Source organism: Apus apus, chromosome 9, assembly GCF_020740795.1.
Source record: "Apus apus isolate bApuApu2 chromosome 9, bApuApu2.pri.cur, whole genome shotgun sequence".
NCBI lineage: Eukaryota > Metazoa > Chordata > Aves > Apodiformes > Apodidae > Apus > Apus apus.
In genome coordinates this window covers 3421552-3443694 of record NC_067290.1, presented here as the reverse complement: position 1 = coordinate 3443694, position 22143 = coordinate 3421552, and the positions used below count along the sequence as shown (strand labels likewise).

At 37.0% G+C, this 22143-nt stretch overlaps 1 protein-coding gene across 13 annotated transcripts in view; it reads left to right on the top strand.

The window, feature by feature from the left end:
* ATP2B2 (ATPase plasma membrane Ca2+ transporting 2) overlaps positions 1 to 21232 on the top strand; it is a 409447-nt gene extending 388215 nt beyond the window's left edge. For 8 of the 13 annotated variants that reach the window (XM_051627773.1, XM_051627775.1, XM_051627771.1 and 5 more), the window contains 2 exons: positions 320 to 502; positions 17627 to 21232. In XM_051627773.1, the coding sequence (XP_051483733.1) occupies positions 320 to 502; positions 17627 to 17938 (495 nt within the window). In that variant the 3' untranslated portion in view covers positions 17939 to 21232. Of the gene's footprint in view, positions 1 to 319; positions 503 to 6771; positions 6944 to 13007; positions 13064 to 17626 lie in introns of all 13 variants that reach the window. The other 5 variants (XM_051627782.1, XM_051627778.1, XM_051627783.1 and 2 more) reach the window with 3 other exon arrangements.
* The last annotated feature ends 911 nt before the right edge of the window (positions 21233 to 22143 follow it).

Here is a 22143-nt window from a genome sequence, read left to right as displayed (position 1 = left end):
ACATTCAAATACTTACGTCCTCTGAGTTTTTTTGAGAAATGCCAACGTTTTTCCCAGCCTTAAACTTGCTCCACAGCCCAGTATTGCCAGTGTGGTTTAACAATGTGAGTAGTGCTAATTGTTTACACAGTAAACTAAGTATTTATGGACTGAACTGGAGTTGTATAAGTGTAAAGTACTACTATGAATAGGCTAATCTTAGATTTCCTGAAAGATTATAGATCTCATGAAAATATCAGTGTTCTTTTGTAATTAGCAGATTATTATACTATTGTTACTGAATGAGGCTTATGTTTTCAGTACTTCTTTATAATTTTAGGTCATTGCAACCATCCCAACAAGTAGGCTAAAGTTTTTAAAGGAGGCAGGGAGGCTCACTGAGAAAGAGGAGGCCCCTGAGGAAGAACTCAATGAAGATGTGGAAGAAATTGATCATGCAGAGAGAGAACTTCGACGTGGACAAATTCTCTGGTTCAGAGGGCTCAACAGAATCCAGACCCAGGTATGCTAAAAGTAAATGCCCACATGGTATGGAAAAAAAAGTTTAATCTTTGAGCAAGGCAAGATAAGGTTATAAGGAAAGCTGCAGAGTGTTTCTGTGTGTGAAAGATGGTCCTTGCTTTCAAAGAAGGACCCTATGACAAAGAGGTGAACTGAACAAAGGGGGGGGGGTGTGTATAGCAGAAGAGATAAAGTCAAAAGATTATTAAATGATAAGGTGCAAAAACAGGACTAGTTTTTGGAGACTACTGTGAAATTCTTTTCTACTTCAGTGATGACAGCTCATAAAATAGTGCTACATGGAAGGGGCTGGCTGGGACAAGGGCTAGCAAAAGTGTTACGAAGGCTTTCTAAAACATACTGGTTTATTTTGTAAATAAAAAAATCATTGCTGCCACTTCTGCAATAACAGAATAATTTAAATTACTGAGTCTAAAGTGTAAAGTTCCATTTGATTAAAAAAATAATCTTCTCTGTTCTGTCACTGCCTTATATATATATATATATATACACACAATGGTTAAAAGCAATTTATTTTCTTTCCTGTTAGGAAGTGAAAAATGTGGTTCTGGAATTATTTGTAGTAGTAAGAGCCTAAGCATCCATTAACAATTGAAATGTATGTGTTGGCTACTATGGATGATTTCTTATGGATTTCTTATAAATATCTATCCTTTTATTGAAAAAAAACCACCCAACTTTTGTGAAATACAAAATTGCATGGCAGTTTTTAATATACTAAATATTTGCAATGAATCATGGTGCTAAATATAGTACAGGTTAGGATGTCTAGTAAAATCTGTCCTGTAGTGCTAAAAGAATGATGTGAATTATGTTGCCTTTTCCATTGCAGTGAAGTAGCATGTTTTATAGCATCCTAGTGCTCTCTACTTGATCTTTCTAAGATCAAGGATCTATGCCAGCTTGCAGAAGAGAGCACCTCTGGCACAGATATGCACCTGCCACAATCAGATGTGTATTACATGATGCTTACAAGGGGAAGAGGTGAATAAATAAGAAAAATGTGTTTTTTAAGAGTCTTTTAAAGAAAATTTTGTCTTAGAGGATTTTGATTCTTGTCTTCATTCAAAACAAGCAGTTCTTTCTCCCTTTTCCCATCCTCAAATTGATACACTTCTGGATAAAGAGGTGAAACTAGGACAGTTTCAGGTCTCTTTAGTGCATCTGCAGAGCAAAAAAGAGAGTGGAAACTGCTGTTAGAGAGATTAAGGGTCTGGATTAAGGTTCCATGGTAAGTAATTAAATACGGATCTTCAGCTTTGGGGTTGTGTGTCATGACTTTGTTGAGTCAGGAGCACTCATCATTAGAGAAAATTCAAATATTCACACTATAGAGGTGACAAACAGGTGCCCAGGTAATGGTGAGCTTTATGGAAAGATGACCTCTAAACGTGCATTCTTTTCTTCCTGGTGGTTATAGGAGGAGTGTTGTCTGTGGGCATTTCTGTCAGGATGTCTTTCTGGTTGTGGTGAGTGTAAACGACAAGCCCAAAAAAGCAATTTACATCCTTTCAGTTCTTCTAGTCTGAGAGACAGCTTGTAGTTCTGCATATCTTTGTCCACTTAATTCACAGATAAATTACCATTCTTATATACTCTTTAAAACAAAATGAACATTAATGATATTTCTTTGCTAACATCCATGTTCTTAGTTTCCTGTCTGCTCTTAGCTGTAGAAATATCTTCAGTAGGATGTTTCCTGCCAAGAAGCCTATGTGATTTTTTTTCTTAATGTGTTTATTCAGTTACTTAGATTTTTACATCCATTTCATGTCTGTGGAATGATAATGAAAAGAAGGAAATGGGCCAACAGATTCAGAGAGTTCCAGGGTGTCCACTGGAGAGTGATGAATCTATATGCAAGTCAAATTAGATCCATCGTTGGATGGACCTTCAGTTGAGTGCACTTCGATGCACTGTGTGTTGTGGCCCACCCAAAGGAGTTCATACACTTGTACTACATTTCTCAGGCAGCCAGCTGAAGAAGAGTTGATGGAAGAAGATGAGGATGTATGTAGCATCCTTTTGGAGCTGGAGGATTTGCAAGAATCCTCTGATGTCTAATGCACTTCTGGAGATGCGGAAGAAGGCGGCAGAGCATCCCCTTGCTTTCTATGTATGAGGCTGACAGTAAGATTAGGAATAAACTCTAGAGTCTTTCATTACTAGATTGGTCATTCAAATCCTAACAAAGACCAGTTTCCACCATCTGTGCTTGTGCTGTATATTAGATTATTTTTGCTTGTTATCTATCCAGTCGTTACTGGACAGGTAGCCACAGCACTGAGCACCAGCCTTCACTCCTGAAACAGTTACAAAGGATCTGCTACCATAGTAGGGTTTCCTTTAGAAGTGACAGATCTCCCTTGTCATGCTCCAATGAAAACTCATCCAACCTGACAAAAACTTTGCAGTATAAAGACATTTTTTTCTTTTTTGCACCCTCTCTCAAAACAGAGGGTTCAAACCTAGACACCAGAGGAAGGATTTCTGCTGTTCACTCTTCACACTGAAGTGTCAGACATATTTCTATGAGGACATGCATGAATTTACTTTAAATAAAAGTGTATGAAAAATGCACATAAGTCAAGGAGACTATCAGCTTCTGGTTTTCTTTTTTTGTCTGCTTTTGTTCATTTAAGATAATCTGTTGTCTTACAATTACACTGTAGGGCTTCTCTGGATGGGTGCATGTTCTCCTCCTCTGAACAGAACAGTGTTTCCCTACAGGCTGGCTCTCTCAGGAAACCACTGACATTTCACCAGTGTCTCATCCTAGTTATGCAAGTTTCAGAAAGATACAAAGGTGGTCTCCAATTGTATAAAAGACAGGACTCCTCAACCTCTGGTGGTTTGCAGCAGTTTTTTCCAAGTCTTTGTTGCAGTTCTCAAAAATTCTTCGTTCTGAAGGAATAAAAGAGTTGAGACAAGACTGATCATACCATCTTGGCAGATGAAATAGCCTTTGGGGAGTTCAGCAAGTTCACCTTCAGGCAAAACTACATCATCTGAGTAACAAAAATAATTGCATTTTTATGATTGTATACAGAAAAGTTTCTGTACTTACCTCACATTTGAGTATGGAAAAATGATGAAGTGTGGAGGATAGAAAACTTCAAGCTATGTGTTATATTTTAACCACCCTGGGCCTGATTATTTTCTCCTGTGCTTCATTCATCCTGTAATTGTTTGTTTTATATGCTTAAGTAAATAACTATCTAGAAGTGTTCTGAAAGGAAAAGCAGAAACTGAAAGATACGTAGATGCCATGTTAACTGCTACTGAAAAAAGATTGTTCCTCTTCAGCTACTAAAAAAACACACAGAGGTGCTGCACTGCATTTTATTTACCTTTCTTTCTGCATTAAAACTTTCCTCTTGAACTGCAAAACCTGTAGCAATGAAAATCTGTCCTGTCAGGTGGTTTTGAAGTTAGATAAGAGGCAATCACTTTGTTCTGTGGCTTTTCATCTAGCTTCAATATCAAAAAACGTTGCACTAGGCCAGTGTAAGAGGAATGGAAATTGTTTTATTCCATGCAGAAAAGTTACTTTAAAAAATAAATAATTATGAGATGAGCTGAATGATACCTGGCTCCTATTAACATTAATGAGAACAGAAATGCTTGCTGAAAATCTGTTCTCTGATAAACAGCAGGAAAATATTTGTCCTGCCAGAACTAGTCTGCTAGTAAATGACTTTTTTTTTTCCCACTGCTGATTACTGGTATTTTTATTAGCTGGGCATACCTCAAAAACATGTATCTTCTGGAGCATAGAACATACAGAAAAATGAGAGAGGTGAAAATTCCAACCTTACAAATCAGCTTCATACCTAGGACAGTACTTTTTTCTCTACCTGAAGGCCTAGAATCAAAACTTTTATTTTGTTGGAAATTTTTCAACCTTTTCATGATATGTGATTTATCATTTACTTTCTCCTTTTTTATCAACTTGGCTGGTTCTAAATAATTGCATTCTTTTGTAATTTAAAAATGACAGTATTTATTTATTTATTTAGATTAACTCTTTGTTCTTTGTTGTTTTCTGTTTTTGAGAAAGAAACTTTTGGGCCAAGTTCCTCTCTTCTTTCTTGGCTTCAGGCAGAACACAGCCCTCTAAGTTCAGCTTTTAAGATTCTGAAAAGGTTGTTATCCTCCCTTAAGAATAATATCCAGGAAGGTCTGTAGTTCCCTTCTTCAGGACAATGAGTAAATTGCATGCCTGTAATTCATGTTCTCTGGAGAAATTATGACATACAGATCTTCCCTTACCTTTTCACTCTTAGACTGCAGTCTTGCCTTTCAGTTTATTAGAAAGACATTTGTACATCTAGAAATGCCCTTTATCAGCTGTGCCTTTCACAGTCATTTGCACTTCATGCTCTCAGTAAGAGTCCTTAAAAAAAAAATCCTTTTTGAATGGTCTCTTTTGAAGAGTGCTCTGTCACCTGTCTTAGATCGTGAAAACCCAAGATCTGTATTTAATTCTACTTTTATACAGTGAACATTTCAGGTGAGTAGTTAATCTGCCTTCATATGTAACCAGTGGTTTGAGCCATACGTTTTTTTTTACATGCCAATGTGAACCTTAGCTAATGATTCACTTGCACCCCTATTCCATATGCTAACTCATCTCATACTGTATTTTTTTTACTGTGGTATTTGTATTGGGCATTTAATTTAAAATAAGTCTGCTGCAGAAAACACTGAGAGCAAAGCTGCAAAATGTGATGACTGCTTAATATTATACATCTTAGTGTGCACATTTAAATGGATGTTGTAAATAGGACTCTCATTGGTCAACAGTGGGGCAGTGAACAAATCAGCTGTCTAATTTTTGTATGGTAAAAGTTCAGTGTGACAATTTTACAGCAGGAAACTTTGATCCCTTCTACAAGCAGGAAAATAAACTATGATGTCCAAAGATAAGATTATTGGAGGGGACACATCCATTCTAGTAAAGATTAAGCCATATGGATCTGTTTATTCCTAAGACTGACCACAGCAGAAAACATAAGCCAATTTCTTTTAATGCTTTCAATGTGGAAAATTTAGGAGAGCTTGCACCAAGATTTTTTCATGCTTTTTTAGTTGATCAATAGACCACTTTACCTTCTCCCAACTACTGTCTAAGCTGTTTATCTTCAGAAATCTGGGCTTCAAGATAAAAGTCTGGAAACAGTGGATAATTTTAAATAAGTAGTTGGTTAACTTCTAACTGATACTCTGACTGCTGCTTTGTCACATTGTTGTTGCACGAATGTAATGAAGACAAAATTTTGGAGTATAGGGATTTGCAGCATATATTTTCTCTTGGATATTATCTACTGCCAATCCCTGGCTTTACATTTGTACACAGAGACTGTTTATTGGGTCATATAGCTGGCAAAGAATGCCTGGATATTCTCAGCTCTTTTTAACACATCTGTGGTGATGAATAAAGCACTGAGGAAGGCATTAAGGACAGAGATATCAAACAGTGCATACTACAGACATTATGAAAATAACAAATAGAAAATTTTCATGTTCTTTGCTGCAATAGTCAGTCCAATTCCACATAATTTTCTGTATTATTTTAAGTGCTCTGTAAAAAGATAAAATACTAATATTTTAAAATCTGTAGTTATAAAATATCAACATTAATTATCACTATGCTTAATTTATATAAACTTTCATTATAGAAAAAGTCAGATAAAATACTGGAACACTTTCTATCTTACCAAGCTAGTACACTGACAGCCTGGTTTTATAGACAAAATGAAGTCGTAGTTTGAGTATTTTAAAGTTTTTTTGTTCTTTGGTTTTGTGTTGTCCCTGTCCCCCCTCAGTTCCAATTAAGTGGCTGAATTTTCCTCCCTCTGGAAGAACACCTAGAGAGCAATAACAAAGTAATTTTATTCTCGGTAGGAACAAAGTGGAGATTAGCTATATCAAGAGTTCCAGTTTCATTTACTTTATTTACATAGAAATAAAATGTTTTCAATTTCAAAGACTGGTATTTAAAATCTTGTAGTTGTTTTAAACTGATGCAGCTCCACTGCCTCCTATGGAGCTGTTTCATTGTATCCAGGCAAAATGCTGGATCATTTTGTATCTAAAAGACGTGAAAAGGAACACTTAGAAGTATTTATTTCACTTGAAGTAAAACTGTGTGCACGGTTGATTTGCTGTTTGACGTTATGATTCCTGTCAGTTATGCAACTGTATCCATACTTTAAGCAACTTGTCTCATTCTTTCCTCCATTACAGATCGAAGTAGTCAATACTTTCAAGAGTGGCACTTCCTTTCAGGGGGCTCTAAGGAGACAGTCCTCCGTCACAAGCCAGACCCAGGATGTAACCAATATTTCTAGCCCTAGTCACGTATCGTTATCCAATGCTCTTTCCTCTCCTACCAGCACATCTGCTGCTGCAGCTGGGCGTGAGTGTGTATTCTTAATGCATCAGACCTACAGAGATGCCAACTTATGTAGCAGTCATTTCAGACTAAGCTACTTTGCCCTTTCCCATTTGGTCCTGTTATGTTCAGGAGCGTACCCAGAGACACCTAACGTGATTACTTTGTGTACAGTAGATATTCTCCAGGATTCACTGCAAGTTTTGTTAACTTGCTGTTAGGACAGGGATTTCTAGCCATTTTTTATCCAGTGTACGGAGATTCTTCTTTTTATTTGAGACTTCTGTGTCATGTGTTCTCAGTCTAAGTGGACATATTTTCTACTGCTTATAAAACAAGTACTTCAAATTACCCAGAAATACATTAAACAAGACAGCTTGTCAGATAAAAGATCATTCCATCTGGAAGACTGTGTGTAACATAGGTCACTTGTGTCCAAGAAAGATGTGCTGTAATTAGCAGAGGTACAGGTAGGAACAAGGAAATAGAGAATCTATTTTCTGATGCAAGGCCAAGGGATAATGGTTTACATGAATGGGGTAGGAAGATACTCGTTATCTCTAAATTCACTGGGATGTAAGTGAAGGAAGGAAGGAGAGAGCCAGGCAAGTTAAAGGACAGTGTTGAAATAACAATATAAACGTGGTCACAAAGTTCTTTGTTAGAAGCAGCAGGTTTCTAAACACTGAAATCCTAACACAGCTTTCTTTTAGATGCAAACCAAGCATCGAGTGAAGAGGTAGTGAAGTGAACAAAACCTTTGAAGCAGCTCATAAGAAAGGGCTGCTTCACTAACTGTAAAATTAGGGTTGCTCAGGAAGACTCACAGATCTAACTTTGGGTTTATGTTTTTATTTACGCAGGACTGTAAGTAGCTATTTTGTTTTACAGCATAGCCGGCACTGAAAGGATATTTAAATGTAGAGAACTCCATTTATAAGCTTGTCACTTACTTTACATCTTAATGCAGTATATTCCTTAAGCAAGTTTTAGCAAAAGTTGGCCAAACAGACAAAAGAAGCCAGCCTTGTCTGTCTGGTCAACAGAAGGAGGGAAGGCAGGCAGGGAAAAGGCAGTCAAGGGAAGGAAATAACATTCCAGAATTCCTGCAGAAAAATCAGGAAGCTTGACCCTTCCATTCAGCTGGAGTGCAAACCCCCTCAGTATTTGAACATCAAGGATTTAGACATGCATGTGTAGGGGTTTTGTTGGAGTTAAAAGTCAAAGGAGAAATTTTGCTTTTGCTAGGAACCCAAAGAGACATTAAGGTTCCAGCTTTGGCAGTTGCTCCTTAGAGAAAAAGTGTCTCTTCTCCTGCCCTGGGAGGCTTGGCCTGCTGGCTTTTACTCCAGCTGCGCCAGCAGTTCCAGGGCAGCAGCACGACAGGGAGAAGCAAAGTCACAGAGCTGGCTGCCACTGCTGTGCCACAGTAACCTGCTTCTGAGAACACAGAGCCCATGGGCCCTCATTTCCATAATGAGCAGGACGCAAGATGCTTCACGCTAACCAGCCTTTCATCCAGGGAACTGTTCCCCACAATAGCATTTCTACGTTGGAGCAGAAAACAGAGAGCAGCTCATTCTGCTATGCTGAATGTTTCAGCAACATCCTGCAGCCAGCAGTCTGAAAGGATAGCTCTAATAAAACTAAAACAGCCAATTTATCTTCCCTCTCTTCTCTCCATTGCAGCAAAACAACTAAGAATAGAATAGTCTTGCCTCTTGACAAAAGTCTTACTAGGTTATGGGTTGCAGTTAATTAACAGGAGAAAGCATAATGCTACAGTCTTGTTTTATTTGGAAAAACAAAACAGGTCTACAGAGCTCATCAGTTATAGCCACACTCAGTAATAAAAAACCTATGACTGATTTGTCCCAGAGGACAATTAGAGATTGTTCTTTTCAAAATGGTTATTCTGGGCTGCTAGTATTTTATTACCACAATCTAATGCTTGCGTAGTACCAAACCAGTGTGTGCTTCAACTTATAACCCTTAGGTAAAGTTTGGATTTATTAATACAATGACAGAAACCTAATGAATGAAAGTGGAAAAGAAAAAAAAGTGTTTATTTTTAAATTGGATATTTACGGTTGGTTGTTCATCTTGGAGAACCTGGAAAACCTTTCCTAATCCAAATTTCATAGAAATGGGGTATGTTTTTGTGAATTGGCTTTTCTGAGAAAATTTCCACTGCAAAATGCACACCGAGCTCTATTTTTCAGCTCCTTGCTTAAAATGTATGTAGTGAGACAGAAGTGACTTCTTTCCTCTTAGCTGCTCAGAATGAATTCAGCCCTAAATCATTATGACCCCTTTATGGGGTACAGGGGAGCAATGGGTTATTGTACCTTGGCTTTTGAAGCCTCTCCCTCTCTTTGGGAATCGTAAAAATGGGCGTACGTAGATATATTATGGGGAGAATCAAGGGGAAACCTTGTGGGTATAGCAAAGACAAAAGGTCTAATGCTGAAAGGGCCCAATATGAGATACTGTCAGGAAGATTTGTTTTCAGAAAAGTGGTGCTCAGTGTGGTGCAACAATCTGAATATTATAGGTGTCAGAGGTTCTGAAACCAGTACTTCATAAGAAGCCCAAGAATCACATCATGGTCTAGCAATAAGGGTATGTAAGTGTAATTTCACAGATGATTTATGCAGTTCTTTACTAACCATAGGTCATTGGGACACCTCACCAGTCTGAGATTTGTTCTGTAGCTTGATAGTATTTTTTAATTTTAAAAAAGTCTTTCTAGTATTTGGGGGCAGATTAATGTTTGATTCAAAGGTTATTGCATGCTTGAAAAGAAATCTGCCTGTCGATGCAGCCACATCTACAGTACTTTGTGAAAGAGATTAGCCCGTTATTACCTGAAATTTTCAGCTATTTATAAATATGGCACATTCAAGTCTTTCATAGGGTTGTTGTATACCTTAATTAAAAGCAATTTATACAAAGGAATATTTACTGCAGTACTAAAGTTTCCCTAGTTATGCTGATACCTTTTAGCTGTCATGGTGTTTTTGCCAGTAACAAATTACAGCTTTCTGGACATCAGCAGTAATAGGTAACAGTGAGGTCCATCTTACGAGTCTTACCTCTTTTAACAAACATTGCAGCTTTAAATAAACATAGTGAAAATTTCTGCAAACTGGAACCTGGAATTTTATATACTCTGATAAAAGTAGAGAATGTATTTAAAGGTGAACTAAATACACATATTCAACACGCACAAATTTAAGCTGCAGTAAATGGAAACATGGGAAAGATAAGACTCTGGATGCAATGGGGTCTCAGCCCAGTTCTCAGGTTTCACTGTGTCCTGGACATAAACACACACATAATCTTCTATCACTGGAAAGCTGTTCCACCGTGGAGTTAAAAGTGATTTTAGATCCCAGCCCATCCCATACCAGCTTTGGTGGAGATGTATTTTATATGCATTTTTTTTTCTACTTTTTCTTCTGGGAAAACAAAATCAGACCCAGGGGGGCAATGGAGCATCTTTTTTACTTTTGAAGCTCAGAGTTAGTAACACAAAACTTCTAACTTGTGCTTCACGTTAACTTTATACTTAAAACCTTTTCTACTACACTGCTTATTTAGGTAGAGGATGACTAGATCTCACTGTACACAAAGTAAACAAGTTATTCTTAATCCTAATCTGTGTATATCTGGTTCTCAGATGTTGTTTATAGTATCAGTAGGTAACCCCTTCAAAAGAACATTAATATCCCTTTGTACTTGCTCTTCCTCCCTCCTCTCATTCTCATATATAGCCAATACTGCTCTTAAGTAGAAGCAGCCAGAAACTGTAGGTCCCTTACAACAAAACCTCCTTTCTTCCATAAAAGTTTATAATTAAAACATTTTGTTAGGTGTAGGAAATATTGGGGGAACAACAAACAAACAAAAAAAAAACCTCACCAAAAAGCAGTCTCCCCAATCACGAATCTGCTGTAGTTTCTGAATTTGCAAGTTCCTCTTCCTTTGTTCTCTTGAGATGTGTCATTTTTGTCTGAGATTTTTAGAAGCAAGTATTTAATGGAATCACAACTTTTTATTATAAAAAAGCTGGTAACAGTGGCCTCAAACAAGCCACTAGTAAGGATGACACAGGAAAAAAATACACAGTGATTACTCCAAATTTTATAGCAGCCAATTAAAATCTTCCCAAACAGTCACAAAATATTATCAGAATTGTTTGTCCATCATACAGATGTCAGAAGGTATGTTTGAGGGTTTTTTGTTTGTTTGCTGGATTTTTTTAAAAAAAGAAGAGCATAGCACCCTTAATGCTGTATTTTTGCTCTAGTTTTTGGAGTGGGCTACAGTCATCAAAAGTGGGGATAATCTGAATGGAAATACAACTTTTCCCATTCTCCCCCCAAGTAAAAAATAGTTGAAATTTATCAGACTTGCCAAGAAACTGTCATTTATAGGCTTTTCACATGCAATATTTGCCTTGGAGTGGCACAAGAGCATAAGCATCTGCAAATTGTGTCAAAACACATTAGGTGATTAAAACAAGCTTAATTCTAGTGCATATTACAGTCCAATTGCTAATAGATAATTTTAAAGAGAAAGCTTAGTTTAGCTATTTATAATCTGCTCTGTATGAAAATCAGATTCTCTTGTATCAAGCAAAAGAATTTACTGTTCCAGCAGCTTTTGCTTTTCTAGTCTTTACATAACTAGTTTCCTATAAATACAATAATAATACAGCTGGACAGAATTTGCAACTAAAAAATTAAGATAAAATCTTAAGTTTGGATCAGATTTTTTCATGAAGAAAAATGGGAACAAATTTCTTTAAAAAAAAAAAAAATCTAGTTTAATCAATTAAAGCAAAGATTACTGTCCAATATTGATCTATATTCAGATCACAGACCAAGTCAAGTGGGCAGCCAGCCTTACTGAAAATGTCACTTGCTATCTGTGGCAAAATGGTATCACTATCACTTGAGGAAATGGAACAAGCAGAACTTAAGTCCACATCTAAAATTATGTTTATAAAAGCCACACAATTGGGAACATCATTATAGTAGAGGCAGAGATGTACTAAAACTTGGAAGTTCCTGGTGGTTATAACCAAGGTTCCATAGTCTTGCTGGGGTATGCAAAATCAAAATCAACTTCTGCATATCTTACCTGTAGGGAAACTTAAGTAGATTTAAAGTCTAAATATAAAACCAAGCCCTCAACAGGAGATAGGGCATGGCAAGAAGGTTTAGACTCCTAGTGCAGAATACATTTCTTCAAAGGGTCTTCGAATCTTTCAAGGGTTTGTATAATATAATTAAACTTTGCCAAATCTGATACAAAAATGACAAAAATGTCAGACTCCATAATTTTGCAACAATAAAGGAGATGTGCTGTGTAAAGTGGAAGCCCTACATAATGTTCTGATGTCCTGCTCTGAAATTCAGTGGAATAGTAGCCGTGTGAGAAGCGTGAGAGTCTTCTGTGAAATGAGTCAGGCCTGAGGATTTCACAGAACATGTAGGTATTCCATTTCCCTCTTGCTGCCTCTGGTTTGACTTGTCAGCAGCACTTCCTAGATTTAATGCCTATTTATGTAGAAATAAGGGAGTAGCACAGGCAACATTATGCATCTGTTTCACTCATTAAACTAGAAACCTAGAATTTATGTTTATTAAATTTATTGGGGTTTTATTCTGTCTTTGAATTTCCTCAAATTCTGCATCATACCATACCAAAACACAGTAGCCAGAACATGTACAGGTGACTCCAGTACATGCAGCATCACCTCCTGTGGATACCTAATGTCATTTTACTGCCCTGAACCTCCAAGGATTCAGAAATAAACAAATACAGTGAAGATATGCCTTCTGTTTCAAAGCTTTACCTATGAAATAGCACTTGACCAAACTCATTTACCTTTGTATAGCTATAGTCTTGATAGTGAATAGTATCAGTTAAACATAAGAGTTGGCATCTCTTTGCAAAATTGACCTCTTGTTTACAATATTATACTAATCACCTTACTGATCTCTCAGTATTGAATTTACTTGCTTTTGCAGTACCCTACTCTCTACTGTCTGAATATTAAATGTGTTTGTTTTCCCAGAGGGCTAGAGAACATTGGACAAAAGGGTTCAGCAGGAGAGAGTGAAATAAAAAGAGGTTGTGAGTCTTTAACCTTGAGCCTGAAATGAATGTGAACCAAACTCAAGATACTTGGCTTATATGAAGCCAGGTAAACATTCGAGTATAAGCCCACACACTATCAACCATAATACATCTGTTGATGCTTGACAGGCCCTGTGTATTTTGCCTAGATTGCTGTACTTAGGAGTGAGATTCTGAACTTCATCTTTTTCTTCTGATGGGAAAAATTTGTAGTATCTAAAATTCTATTTCTTCTATTTTTCTTGCCTGATGCAGTATAATAAATCTAACTCTGAAGGTGGGATGAAACTGAAGAGTTTTTTCTATTACAGCTACAGAGAAGAAAGAAGTGGAAGCTTATAGCAATGTCAAAATTGTCCTGAAGTGTTGTCCCCACAGTCTTTTGTTTAAAAGCAGTTCATTTTTTTTTCTGTTGTCTCCATTACTGTGAGAAAAGGGAGCTGTATCACACTGTTTGTCTTTCCTTGGCATTGTCAGCATCATGAGGAAGTATCATAACATGAACTCTACATAGTTCATAACAAACCAACACTTTCTAGGTTCTATCCATCCTGGGTATGTCCCTGCTTTTACATGCTGTACGACCATAACACCATGGTGTTCATCTGCTTTGTGTTAGCTTCAGAAAAAGGAACGTGGGCTTTGTTTCAGCACAGCCCCTAAACTTTTTTACACCAGATATTACTCCAAATCTTAAACTTAAGCATGTATTTAAAGAATTTGTTTCTGTTGGGCCATGTAATGCTGAGTAAATAATATTTTTTCAGTTCTTAGCTTAAATTTGGTAGTAGGATTAGATAGAAATTAAACCACCACCTTTGTATCCAACAAACCCTCTACCTTTGTTTCTACTAACATAATGAAGGAAGCAAGTTTTTCTTCCTTTAAGCAATAATTGGATACATTGGGGGACGGACTATGAACAAGATTTTTAATTATACTGTAATGCAGAAATTCTGTCACTGAATGAGGTGTGACACTTAGAAAAATGTTTTCTTCTAGATGCTAAGCTAAATATGCAAAATTGAAAGTTGAGGAGGGAGTTTCTCAAGTGAAAAATACATCTCTGAAGCTGCAGAGAAATTTTAAGAAGATAGCTTTCTACAGCTCCTTGCTGAAGAAAACTTATAAGAAAACTAACTTTATGTATTCTCAGCTTTATGGGTTTGCCCAAGTTTGACCCTTAAATTACCACTGCATTCAGAAGTTAAACTACTTCAGGTATCAGCAGATCTGAACTAGTTCTAAGCTAGTATTTCCAGTAAAAATCACTGCAAACAAGTAGAAGCTATCCTAGTAACATCTAAATGCTCCTGCAAGACTCAAAACAGTCCATGCCAAAACTTTGCTTCAGATCTTCACACACAAGGATGAGATTGCTGGCTGAATGTACATTCTGCAGTTCTGTCTTCAGATCTTGTGTAAACACATCTAAGCAAAAGGTGTTGGTGCAATATTTCCTTTCAGTGCATCACTAGTTCAGGCAGTCCCTGCAGAGGACCAAATTCAGATCATGGCAGGCAGGTTTCCATAACTGGCTTTCAAATACCAAGTAAGGCTCTAGTTTTCTCCTTCAGGAGTGTAGTATGTTAGTCAACTGGCTAGACTGACAACAAGCTTGGTAAGAAATGCAAATTAGATGCCAAATTTTGGTATCTAATGCAAAATAGATGCTTTCCCTGTAACTTGGAGCCTCATAAATTGAAATCAGTGCCTCCCATGATAACCTATAGAGGCTTAAATGCAGCTTGTGGGATTGAAGAAAAGCTTTGCTTTCATTGGATTCTGCTGGATCTGTTCCAAGTAGAATACCAAATTAAAAACCTTTTTAAGTAAGAAATTTCCTTTATTAAAATGAATCCAGCTGGCAAATAGAACCTATATCTATGCAATAGGAAGTAGCTGTATTCCAGGGAATGAAATTATTTTGTTAGTTGATAGGGTACAGCAAACAGCTGCAATTGAGATGACTATTATTTTTATTTATTTTATTTTATTATTTAAATGATAGGTAGCTTTGCAGAAAATGGCACCATATCAGCCCCATACTATAAAGTAAGCACGTTACAGAAAGTTTCCTGATTTAAAGTAAGACAATATAGTAACATGTTTCTAAGATTGCCTTGAAAAAACATACTTTTTTTTTCATTGTTTAGACTAATTACTTTGCACTTTAAAATACAGGACAGAAAGGCATAGGTGATGAGGGAATTAGTGTGTCACCTCTTCTCCATGAGTCCAAATCCCATCTTCAGTAATGCAAATGAATCTCTTGCCCCAGTCTGTTTGTTTACCCAGGGAAGTTCTGGAAGCCCCTGGAAGTGTTGAAGGGCAGGTTGGATGGGGCTCTGAGCAACCTGGTCAAGTGGGAGGTGTCCCTGCCCATGCAGGGGGTTGGAACTAGATGATTTTTCAGGTTCCTTCCAACCCAAACCATCCTATGATTCTGTGCTCATATAGCAGAGCACAACTCGGAGAGATTCATCTCTCATAAAACCCTGGTTTATAATTCCAGGTTCTCTGTCAAAGAGGTGTTAGGTACACTATATGATTGTAGCATGTAAAATGTATTCCTCTTGTCTTGCACCTCTGCCAGCCTCCTAAAATATTCTGGTATGCCAAGATCTAGACAAGCCATTCTGTACCACTCCAATAGTCTTATTTTGAGCATAAGCAGTCACATGAACTACTTTCTGTACTGTGCCCTGCTGTTACCAAATGTATGTCTAAAGAGAAGGGAGGGTATTTGGACTGACCAAAGGCCACGTGTCTGGAGATTGCATGACTTCTGCTATTAGCATATTTGAAAGATGAAGAAAATATCCAAATTTAGTGAACATGAACAAGGGCTAAGGTCAAAGAGATCAAAGTACAAGTCAGTTTGTTTGTGCAGAAATTCTGGACAACTTGGACAACTCCAACCACAGCCAGATCAGCCAGACCCCACAGCTGTAATGCTGTGACCTCATGCCAGTCCTAAATTGAAATCTGCCAATTAAGAGAGGAATTAAAGCTTTACAAATTAGTGGTGCGTTAGGCCAACTGATAATGTGCAGCATATTTCCATGTAAAAAGATACACATACCACCCACCCCAACCCATTTCAAATGTGTGTGGAGAATGCCTGCTTGCACCTTTTCTGCCTTTGCCTGTGTTACAGTCTCCCCTCTAAGAAATGCTAAAAATTCGCTCATGGACTACATGGAAGTAGGATAGAACTCATACTTAGTCATAAAACATTTGCCAACAGATCACGTTTTCCCATTCTGTTTATTCCTCTCTGCCCAGACCCTGCCTCCCCCACTTCCAAAAAGTTATGTTTTTTTCAGCAACAAACCAGCACAAACTTCACTCTTTTCAGAACTGGTAGGTCACTGGGCTATAGATACCATCCCTCCCTTTGCCTGCCCACAGAGGGCTTAGTGTCCCCACTCCACAATGCTCCTCACTCTGTTCCTCTCCTTTCCTCCTGGAAAAGCAATTTGCACTGTCCCTGCCAGTCCCATGGGCTGAGTCTTGTAGCTTATTTTCACCTGTGTTCTTACTGTCAGGTGGTTAATGACATTAGATTGACCCTGGCATCAGTCAGCTGTCTTAGTTTAAAGACTGCATTTTTGGCATAAATTGTGTCGCTTTCAGCATTTAACTTTACAGTTTTACAACTGAGACACAGAAAATGAAAAAGCTCGCTGTAAATCACATTAATTCAATTCAACCCAACAATCAATACATCATTTTATTACATGTTCTATATATATTAAAAAGTTAAATGGCTAGAACAGTGGGTCTATACTCGAGTGTTTACCTCACATATGCATGAAGGAAAAATAAAACTTGGTTCCACAATACTATGTTCACATTATCCAGGCTTCCAAGTGTAGTTGTTGTGTGCAAGTTATCTCTGTTCATGTGGTAACTGTGATTTTTTTTATTATTTTTTTTTTTTCCCCTGTGGTAGCATGATTATGCTTAGTACTTTGTCTGCTTGGCTTTTTGTGCTCTTGGCTGCATTCATTTAGATTTTGCTTTAAAACATTGATATTACTTATAGTTTTTACACTTGGCTCCTGTGTGTGTCTCATACGTACCCATCCAACCACGTCTGTGTTCTATGCTTTTCTGTTTGTGAAGTGTGATATGTTATGTGTAATGGTTTTTTAACAATACAAAAGAGACTTTTTTAATTAAAAAAGCCTTCCTACTTAACTCACTGCAAAACTATCAACATGCATGGTTTTACATTTGCATTACAATTAACATGGCTTGTCTTTTACTAGGGATGTACCACACGAGTGGACGTTCGCTTTCTTTAACCAGTACTTCCCATCAGTTCTTTGATGGCTTTAAACTTGATTTATTTTAATATTGCAGTTGATACAGATATTCAAAATGCACATAACTGAGCCACTCGTTTATGCATATAACATCCAGAGACTATGGACTTCAGCTGCCTGCACTGCCCTAACCATAAGCTACATTTTTCACAAAGTATTCTCTAACACAGCGTTGCCCTTCCAAGGCGCCGCCTCTGACACCTCTTTCCTTTTCTCCCCCCAGATCCGCGTCGTGAAGGCATTCCGTAGCTCTCTCTATGAAGGTTTAGAAAAACCAGAATCTAGAACCTCTATTCACAACTTTATGACTCATCCTGAATTTAGGATAGAAGATTCCCAGCCCCACATCCCACTCATTGATGACACAGACCTAGAAGAAGACTCTGCTCTCAAGAAAAACTCGAGTCCACCGTCTTCGCTGAACAAGAACAACAGTGCTATCGACAGTGGAATCAATCTTACAACTGATACAAGTAAATCAGCTACCTCTTCTAGTCCAGGAAGCCCAATACATAGCCTGGAGACATCACTTTAGCTGAAAAGGTCACTGCAAAAAAAAAAATAAATTCAAATAAAATCAAATAAAAAAAAACCCACAGCAACCGAAATATATAAATATATATATATATTAAAAACATTGCTGGCTGAAAAGCTGTTTGAACTCTTATTCACTCTGAGACAAGCGAATGAATTGTTGATCACAATGGTTTTGGGGAAAGAATGAATGGCTGATTTACATACACCCCCTCCCCCCTTGTTCCCTTTCAGAAAAACAAAAAACAAACAAAAAAATCCTCCTGCATGAATGTACTGTACACTTCTGGCCCTCTCTCTCTTTTTTGTTTCTTTTTATTTCCTTTTCTTTTTTTCCTCCTTAAGCAGGAACTGCAGAGGACTTCTTTCTGAGGCTATTTATCCAATTCACTGGTCTGTGAGTTTTTTGAAATGCTTGTGTGGCATGGACTCAATTGTATAGATTAATTTAAATAACTTTTTTGAAGTTGCAAAGCTTAACTTGCACAGTAGATTTGCACCAGTTGGACAGAGGAACTTAAACATTTATGAGACTATATATAGAGATATATACATATAAGTATATACAGAATTAATTATATATATGTATATATCTATCTATATATATATAGTTATATATATATAAAGTTTCTTTGTTGGCATGTTGCCTTGTTTCTGCTCAAATTGCTCTGACTATTTTAACTTATTTATGTCCTAAAAAAGAATGTAATTTGTTTACAAACCTGTAGATAATATCCTTAACTATTTGTAGGGTTAAGAAAGCACTTCCTGCCGAAGTAGTATAAAAATGGCTCAGCTCAGCTCATTGAAAACGTCTGTAATATTGCACCCTGGATATTTTATTACAACCGTGTTCTGATTTCTGCCTGATTTTATTTTTTGTTAAATAATGTAGATAACTGCTAGTAAATAACAAAAGAAGCCAAAATATAACACATTGGATGTAGCATTGTGATCCTATATACAGGGAGGTAAAACAGGCTTCCTTTGTTTCAAATAAAAATCAAAATTATCAGGTTCTCTTCTTTTTTTTTCCCCCCCTCTCTGATACTCTGCTTGGATTTGTTTTGGTGCAGCACGTAATACTGGAGGCTATTTCATTCTTTAAACATACGGCAATGGCTTCCAAAAACATTTCTAGAGAGGTATTATATGAAACTGAGTTGAGTTTATAAATATAATTTAAAATAAGTTATATTTGGTTTGTCTATATGGAGATAAAACTAATGTTAAAATATTGTGAGATATTGTGTTAATCCTTTTCAGTTAGTAATGTAGGCATTTATTTCCTCATTACTTGCAAAGTATGGGCTGTTGGCATTTTGGATGAAAAAATCACTGTAGGTTGTTACTTTGATTTATCATTTTTTTTTTAAGAAAAATACAATTTCTGCACTATCAGGTCTGAACGAAACTATTAATTGTATATTGAGATGTGCTTTGTGTGTTTGTTTTTTGGTTTGTTTGTTGTTTTTTTTTAACCAAGCTTGTCTTCCTGTAGTCACAAGGTGTACTGTAACACAGAAATACATTATTTTACCTTGAGTTTTCTCCAAAGAAAACCGTTTTGAAAACCTGCAGTATGGAGGGTGAAAAATAATTTTCAAGATGGTAACAGCCCTGATAACTTCAAATTTATGAGCTTATATAATTGCTATGTCAACCACTTGAATGCTAAGCACTTTGTGGATCACAGATTTTTCATAAGTAATTTTTGTATTTAATATAAAGTTTGCTTGGAGACTTTTCAGCATATGATCTTTTCCATAATTGTACAGTGCAAAAGACATTTTGAATTACACAATTGATTCTGCCAGGTGTGTTGAAAAACACTCTCAAACTAGCTTGATAAATTGATTTCTTAAGGTATTACTGGTTGTGTTAAAAGTTGGCTCATAAAGTGGTGCATCTCTGCAGTCACAAGAACTAAACCAAGCCAGAACTCTCCAAAACAAGATTAGACTCATGGCCAAACTGCAGACTGAACTGACCAAAATGTTTTCAGGGTGCATCAAGACCATTCAGCCAGGTAAAGCTCTAATCAGCTTGAATTGCCAGCTTCTGGACTTTGGTGTAGAAGCTTGAATGTTTTTGGCTCAAAGTCTTAGTTTGCTCTCTGATCCAAACTGCTCACTGACCACCAGAACAGGTCTTGGAAGGCTTGTACAACTCTCTCTTCAACAGATAGCGTGACCCGTTTCTTAACAGTAAAAAAGCTAGCATGAAAACATACTTATTTTAGCTAACTCTTAGCAACAAAGTGATTGAAACTCAGTCAGGATTGTTCGCTTTGTAAATATGGTGATTAACCTTTGTATAACATGTATTGGGTTTCTATGGCCTATTTGGGATATCGTATTCAGAAGAAAAAAAAGTGTTATCTATTTCCAGGGAAGCCTCTAGCTTTGGACTTGAACATCTACAGATGCTATTAATACTGGAACGATTTATTTTCAGCATCTTAACACTGACTCTTTGCCTTTTTCTTTTCAAACACTCCTCATCATATTTCTTGGTTTAATTTCTTTTACATTTTCTGTAGGAGTACTCCTCCCTAAGGTACCGTTTGCAGACTTGAAAACTGTTATGAAAATGAACACTGCATTCTGTGTATATATAGTACAACATATATAAACTGAGATGCATAGAAAACTTGGGCTTTTGTGAGCAGAGACTGTGCTTTATGTATATGATAAATGATAGACTTTTTTTTTTTTTAAAGCAGAATAGTTAATGACCTTTCAACTACAAGTCGTGCATCACAATTCCTTTCTTTTATTGCTTGACCTCTCTGTGATGGGAACAATGGATCAAAAACCAAAATGATCAGTTTGTTAAAATTCCCTGCAATATATAAATGCTCGCTCTCTACGTACTGTACTTAGCAGCATGAGATTTGTGGACAACAATACAGTGGTACATTGGCAATCCATCCCACTAGGGGTTATTAATATATGTTCATTCATCTGTTTTTATGAATTTTTTTATCTAGACAATAATTGTAAATAAAGAACTTACTCTGTCTGTTCATTTAATACTATGCAAAAGGTTATGCTTTCTATTGTTATTCTTATTCCTACAGTGTGATGCTGGAATGTTTGTGGTTTCAAAAAAAAAAAAAAGACAAAAAAAAAAAAGACAAAAGTAAGTAAAATATGTGATGTAAATTATTTTATAGTTTGAAACAAAATTATAAAGTTTTACTCTTGCTGCTTTCTGTCTAATAGATCTCTTTTGGCAGGAGCACAAGTGGAAAATTTAAAGAAATAAATTCACAAAGCAGCATGAACAATAATGGTCTGACCGTAACAGCTTTCTTTATTTTCACCTGAAGTCATTAGATCTAGCTCTGGATTCCCACTGGGATATTTTAATGTAAAGATGTATGTAAATCTTCTGGATTGGCAGTAGGAAGCCTGCTCACCAGCCAGTGGTTTCTCTTCCACGACACCGGGGCGACGAGTCAGCCCAGAGCGCTTTGAATTCCTGCCTGTGGGTCAGTGTGATGCCTGGCAGGGTAACCTGGTCCATGCTGTGGTGGAAGGGCTGGTGTGAGTGCTGCAGTGAAGTCAGCTGAAACGACTAAGTTATAGAACAACTAACATGGATGAAGCCCTTGTGAATTTGCATTTGAAGCAATTAGTTTAAAATTGGTCCTAAGACCAACAGACATCAAAGTCTTTTCCTACCACCTTGGCCCGTATGACATATCCCTCCATTATCAGACAGGTTTTCATCTCCTTCCCACCCCATCACCATCAGAAAAAAGATCTTTAAAACTTTCTAGAACTGGGGAGTTCAGGCTGGGACTCATGACCTGCCACTTAAGACCTTAAAAACTCTGTATGTGTAGTGCTAGGGAAAAATGAAGGAATTCCTGCTCTGGTGCTCAGACCCTCAGCCTAGAAGTTCCTTCTTTTTTATTTTCAGCTTTGACTAATGCAGATGTTCCATAAGCTGCCATCCAGCCTGTGATCATACAGTGGTTTTGCACTAGGAACAGCAAGGTGTAGAATTAGCCAGACACAGATGCTGGGTTGAATTCACACAAGGTGTGAGGTCAGTAACTCATCATAATCTCCTTTTTAAAGGTAAAATGCTTCAAATGATGGATTTTCCTGTCTTCCCACCTAGATTTCAAGCTTTTTTGAACTAGTACTGCACTGGGAAGAGTTACCAATAAATACAAATGTATTCAACCAAAAT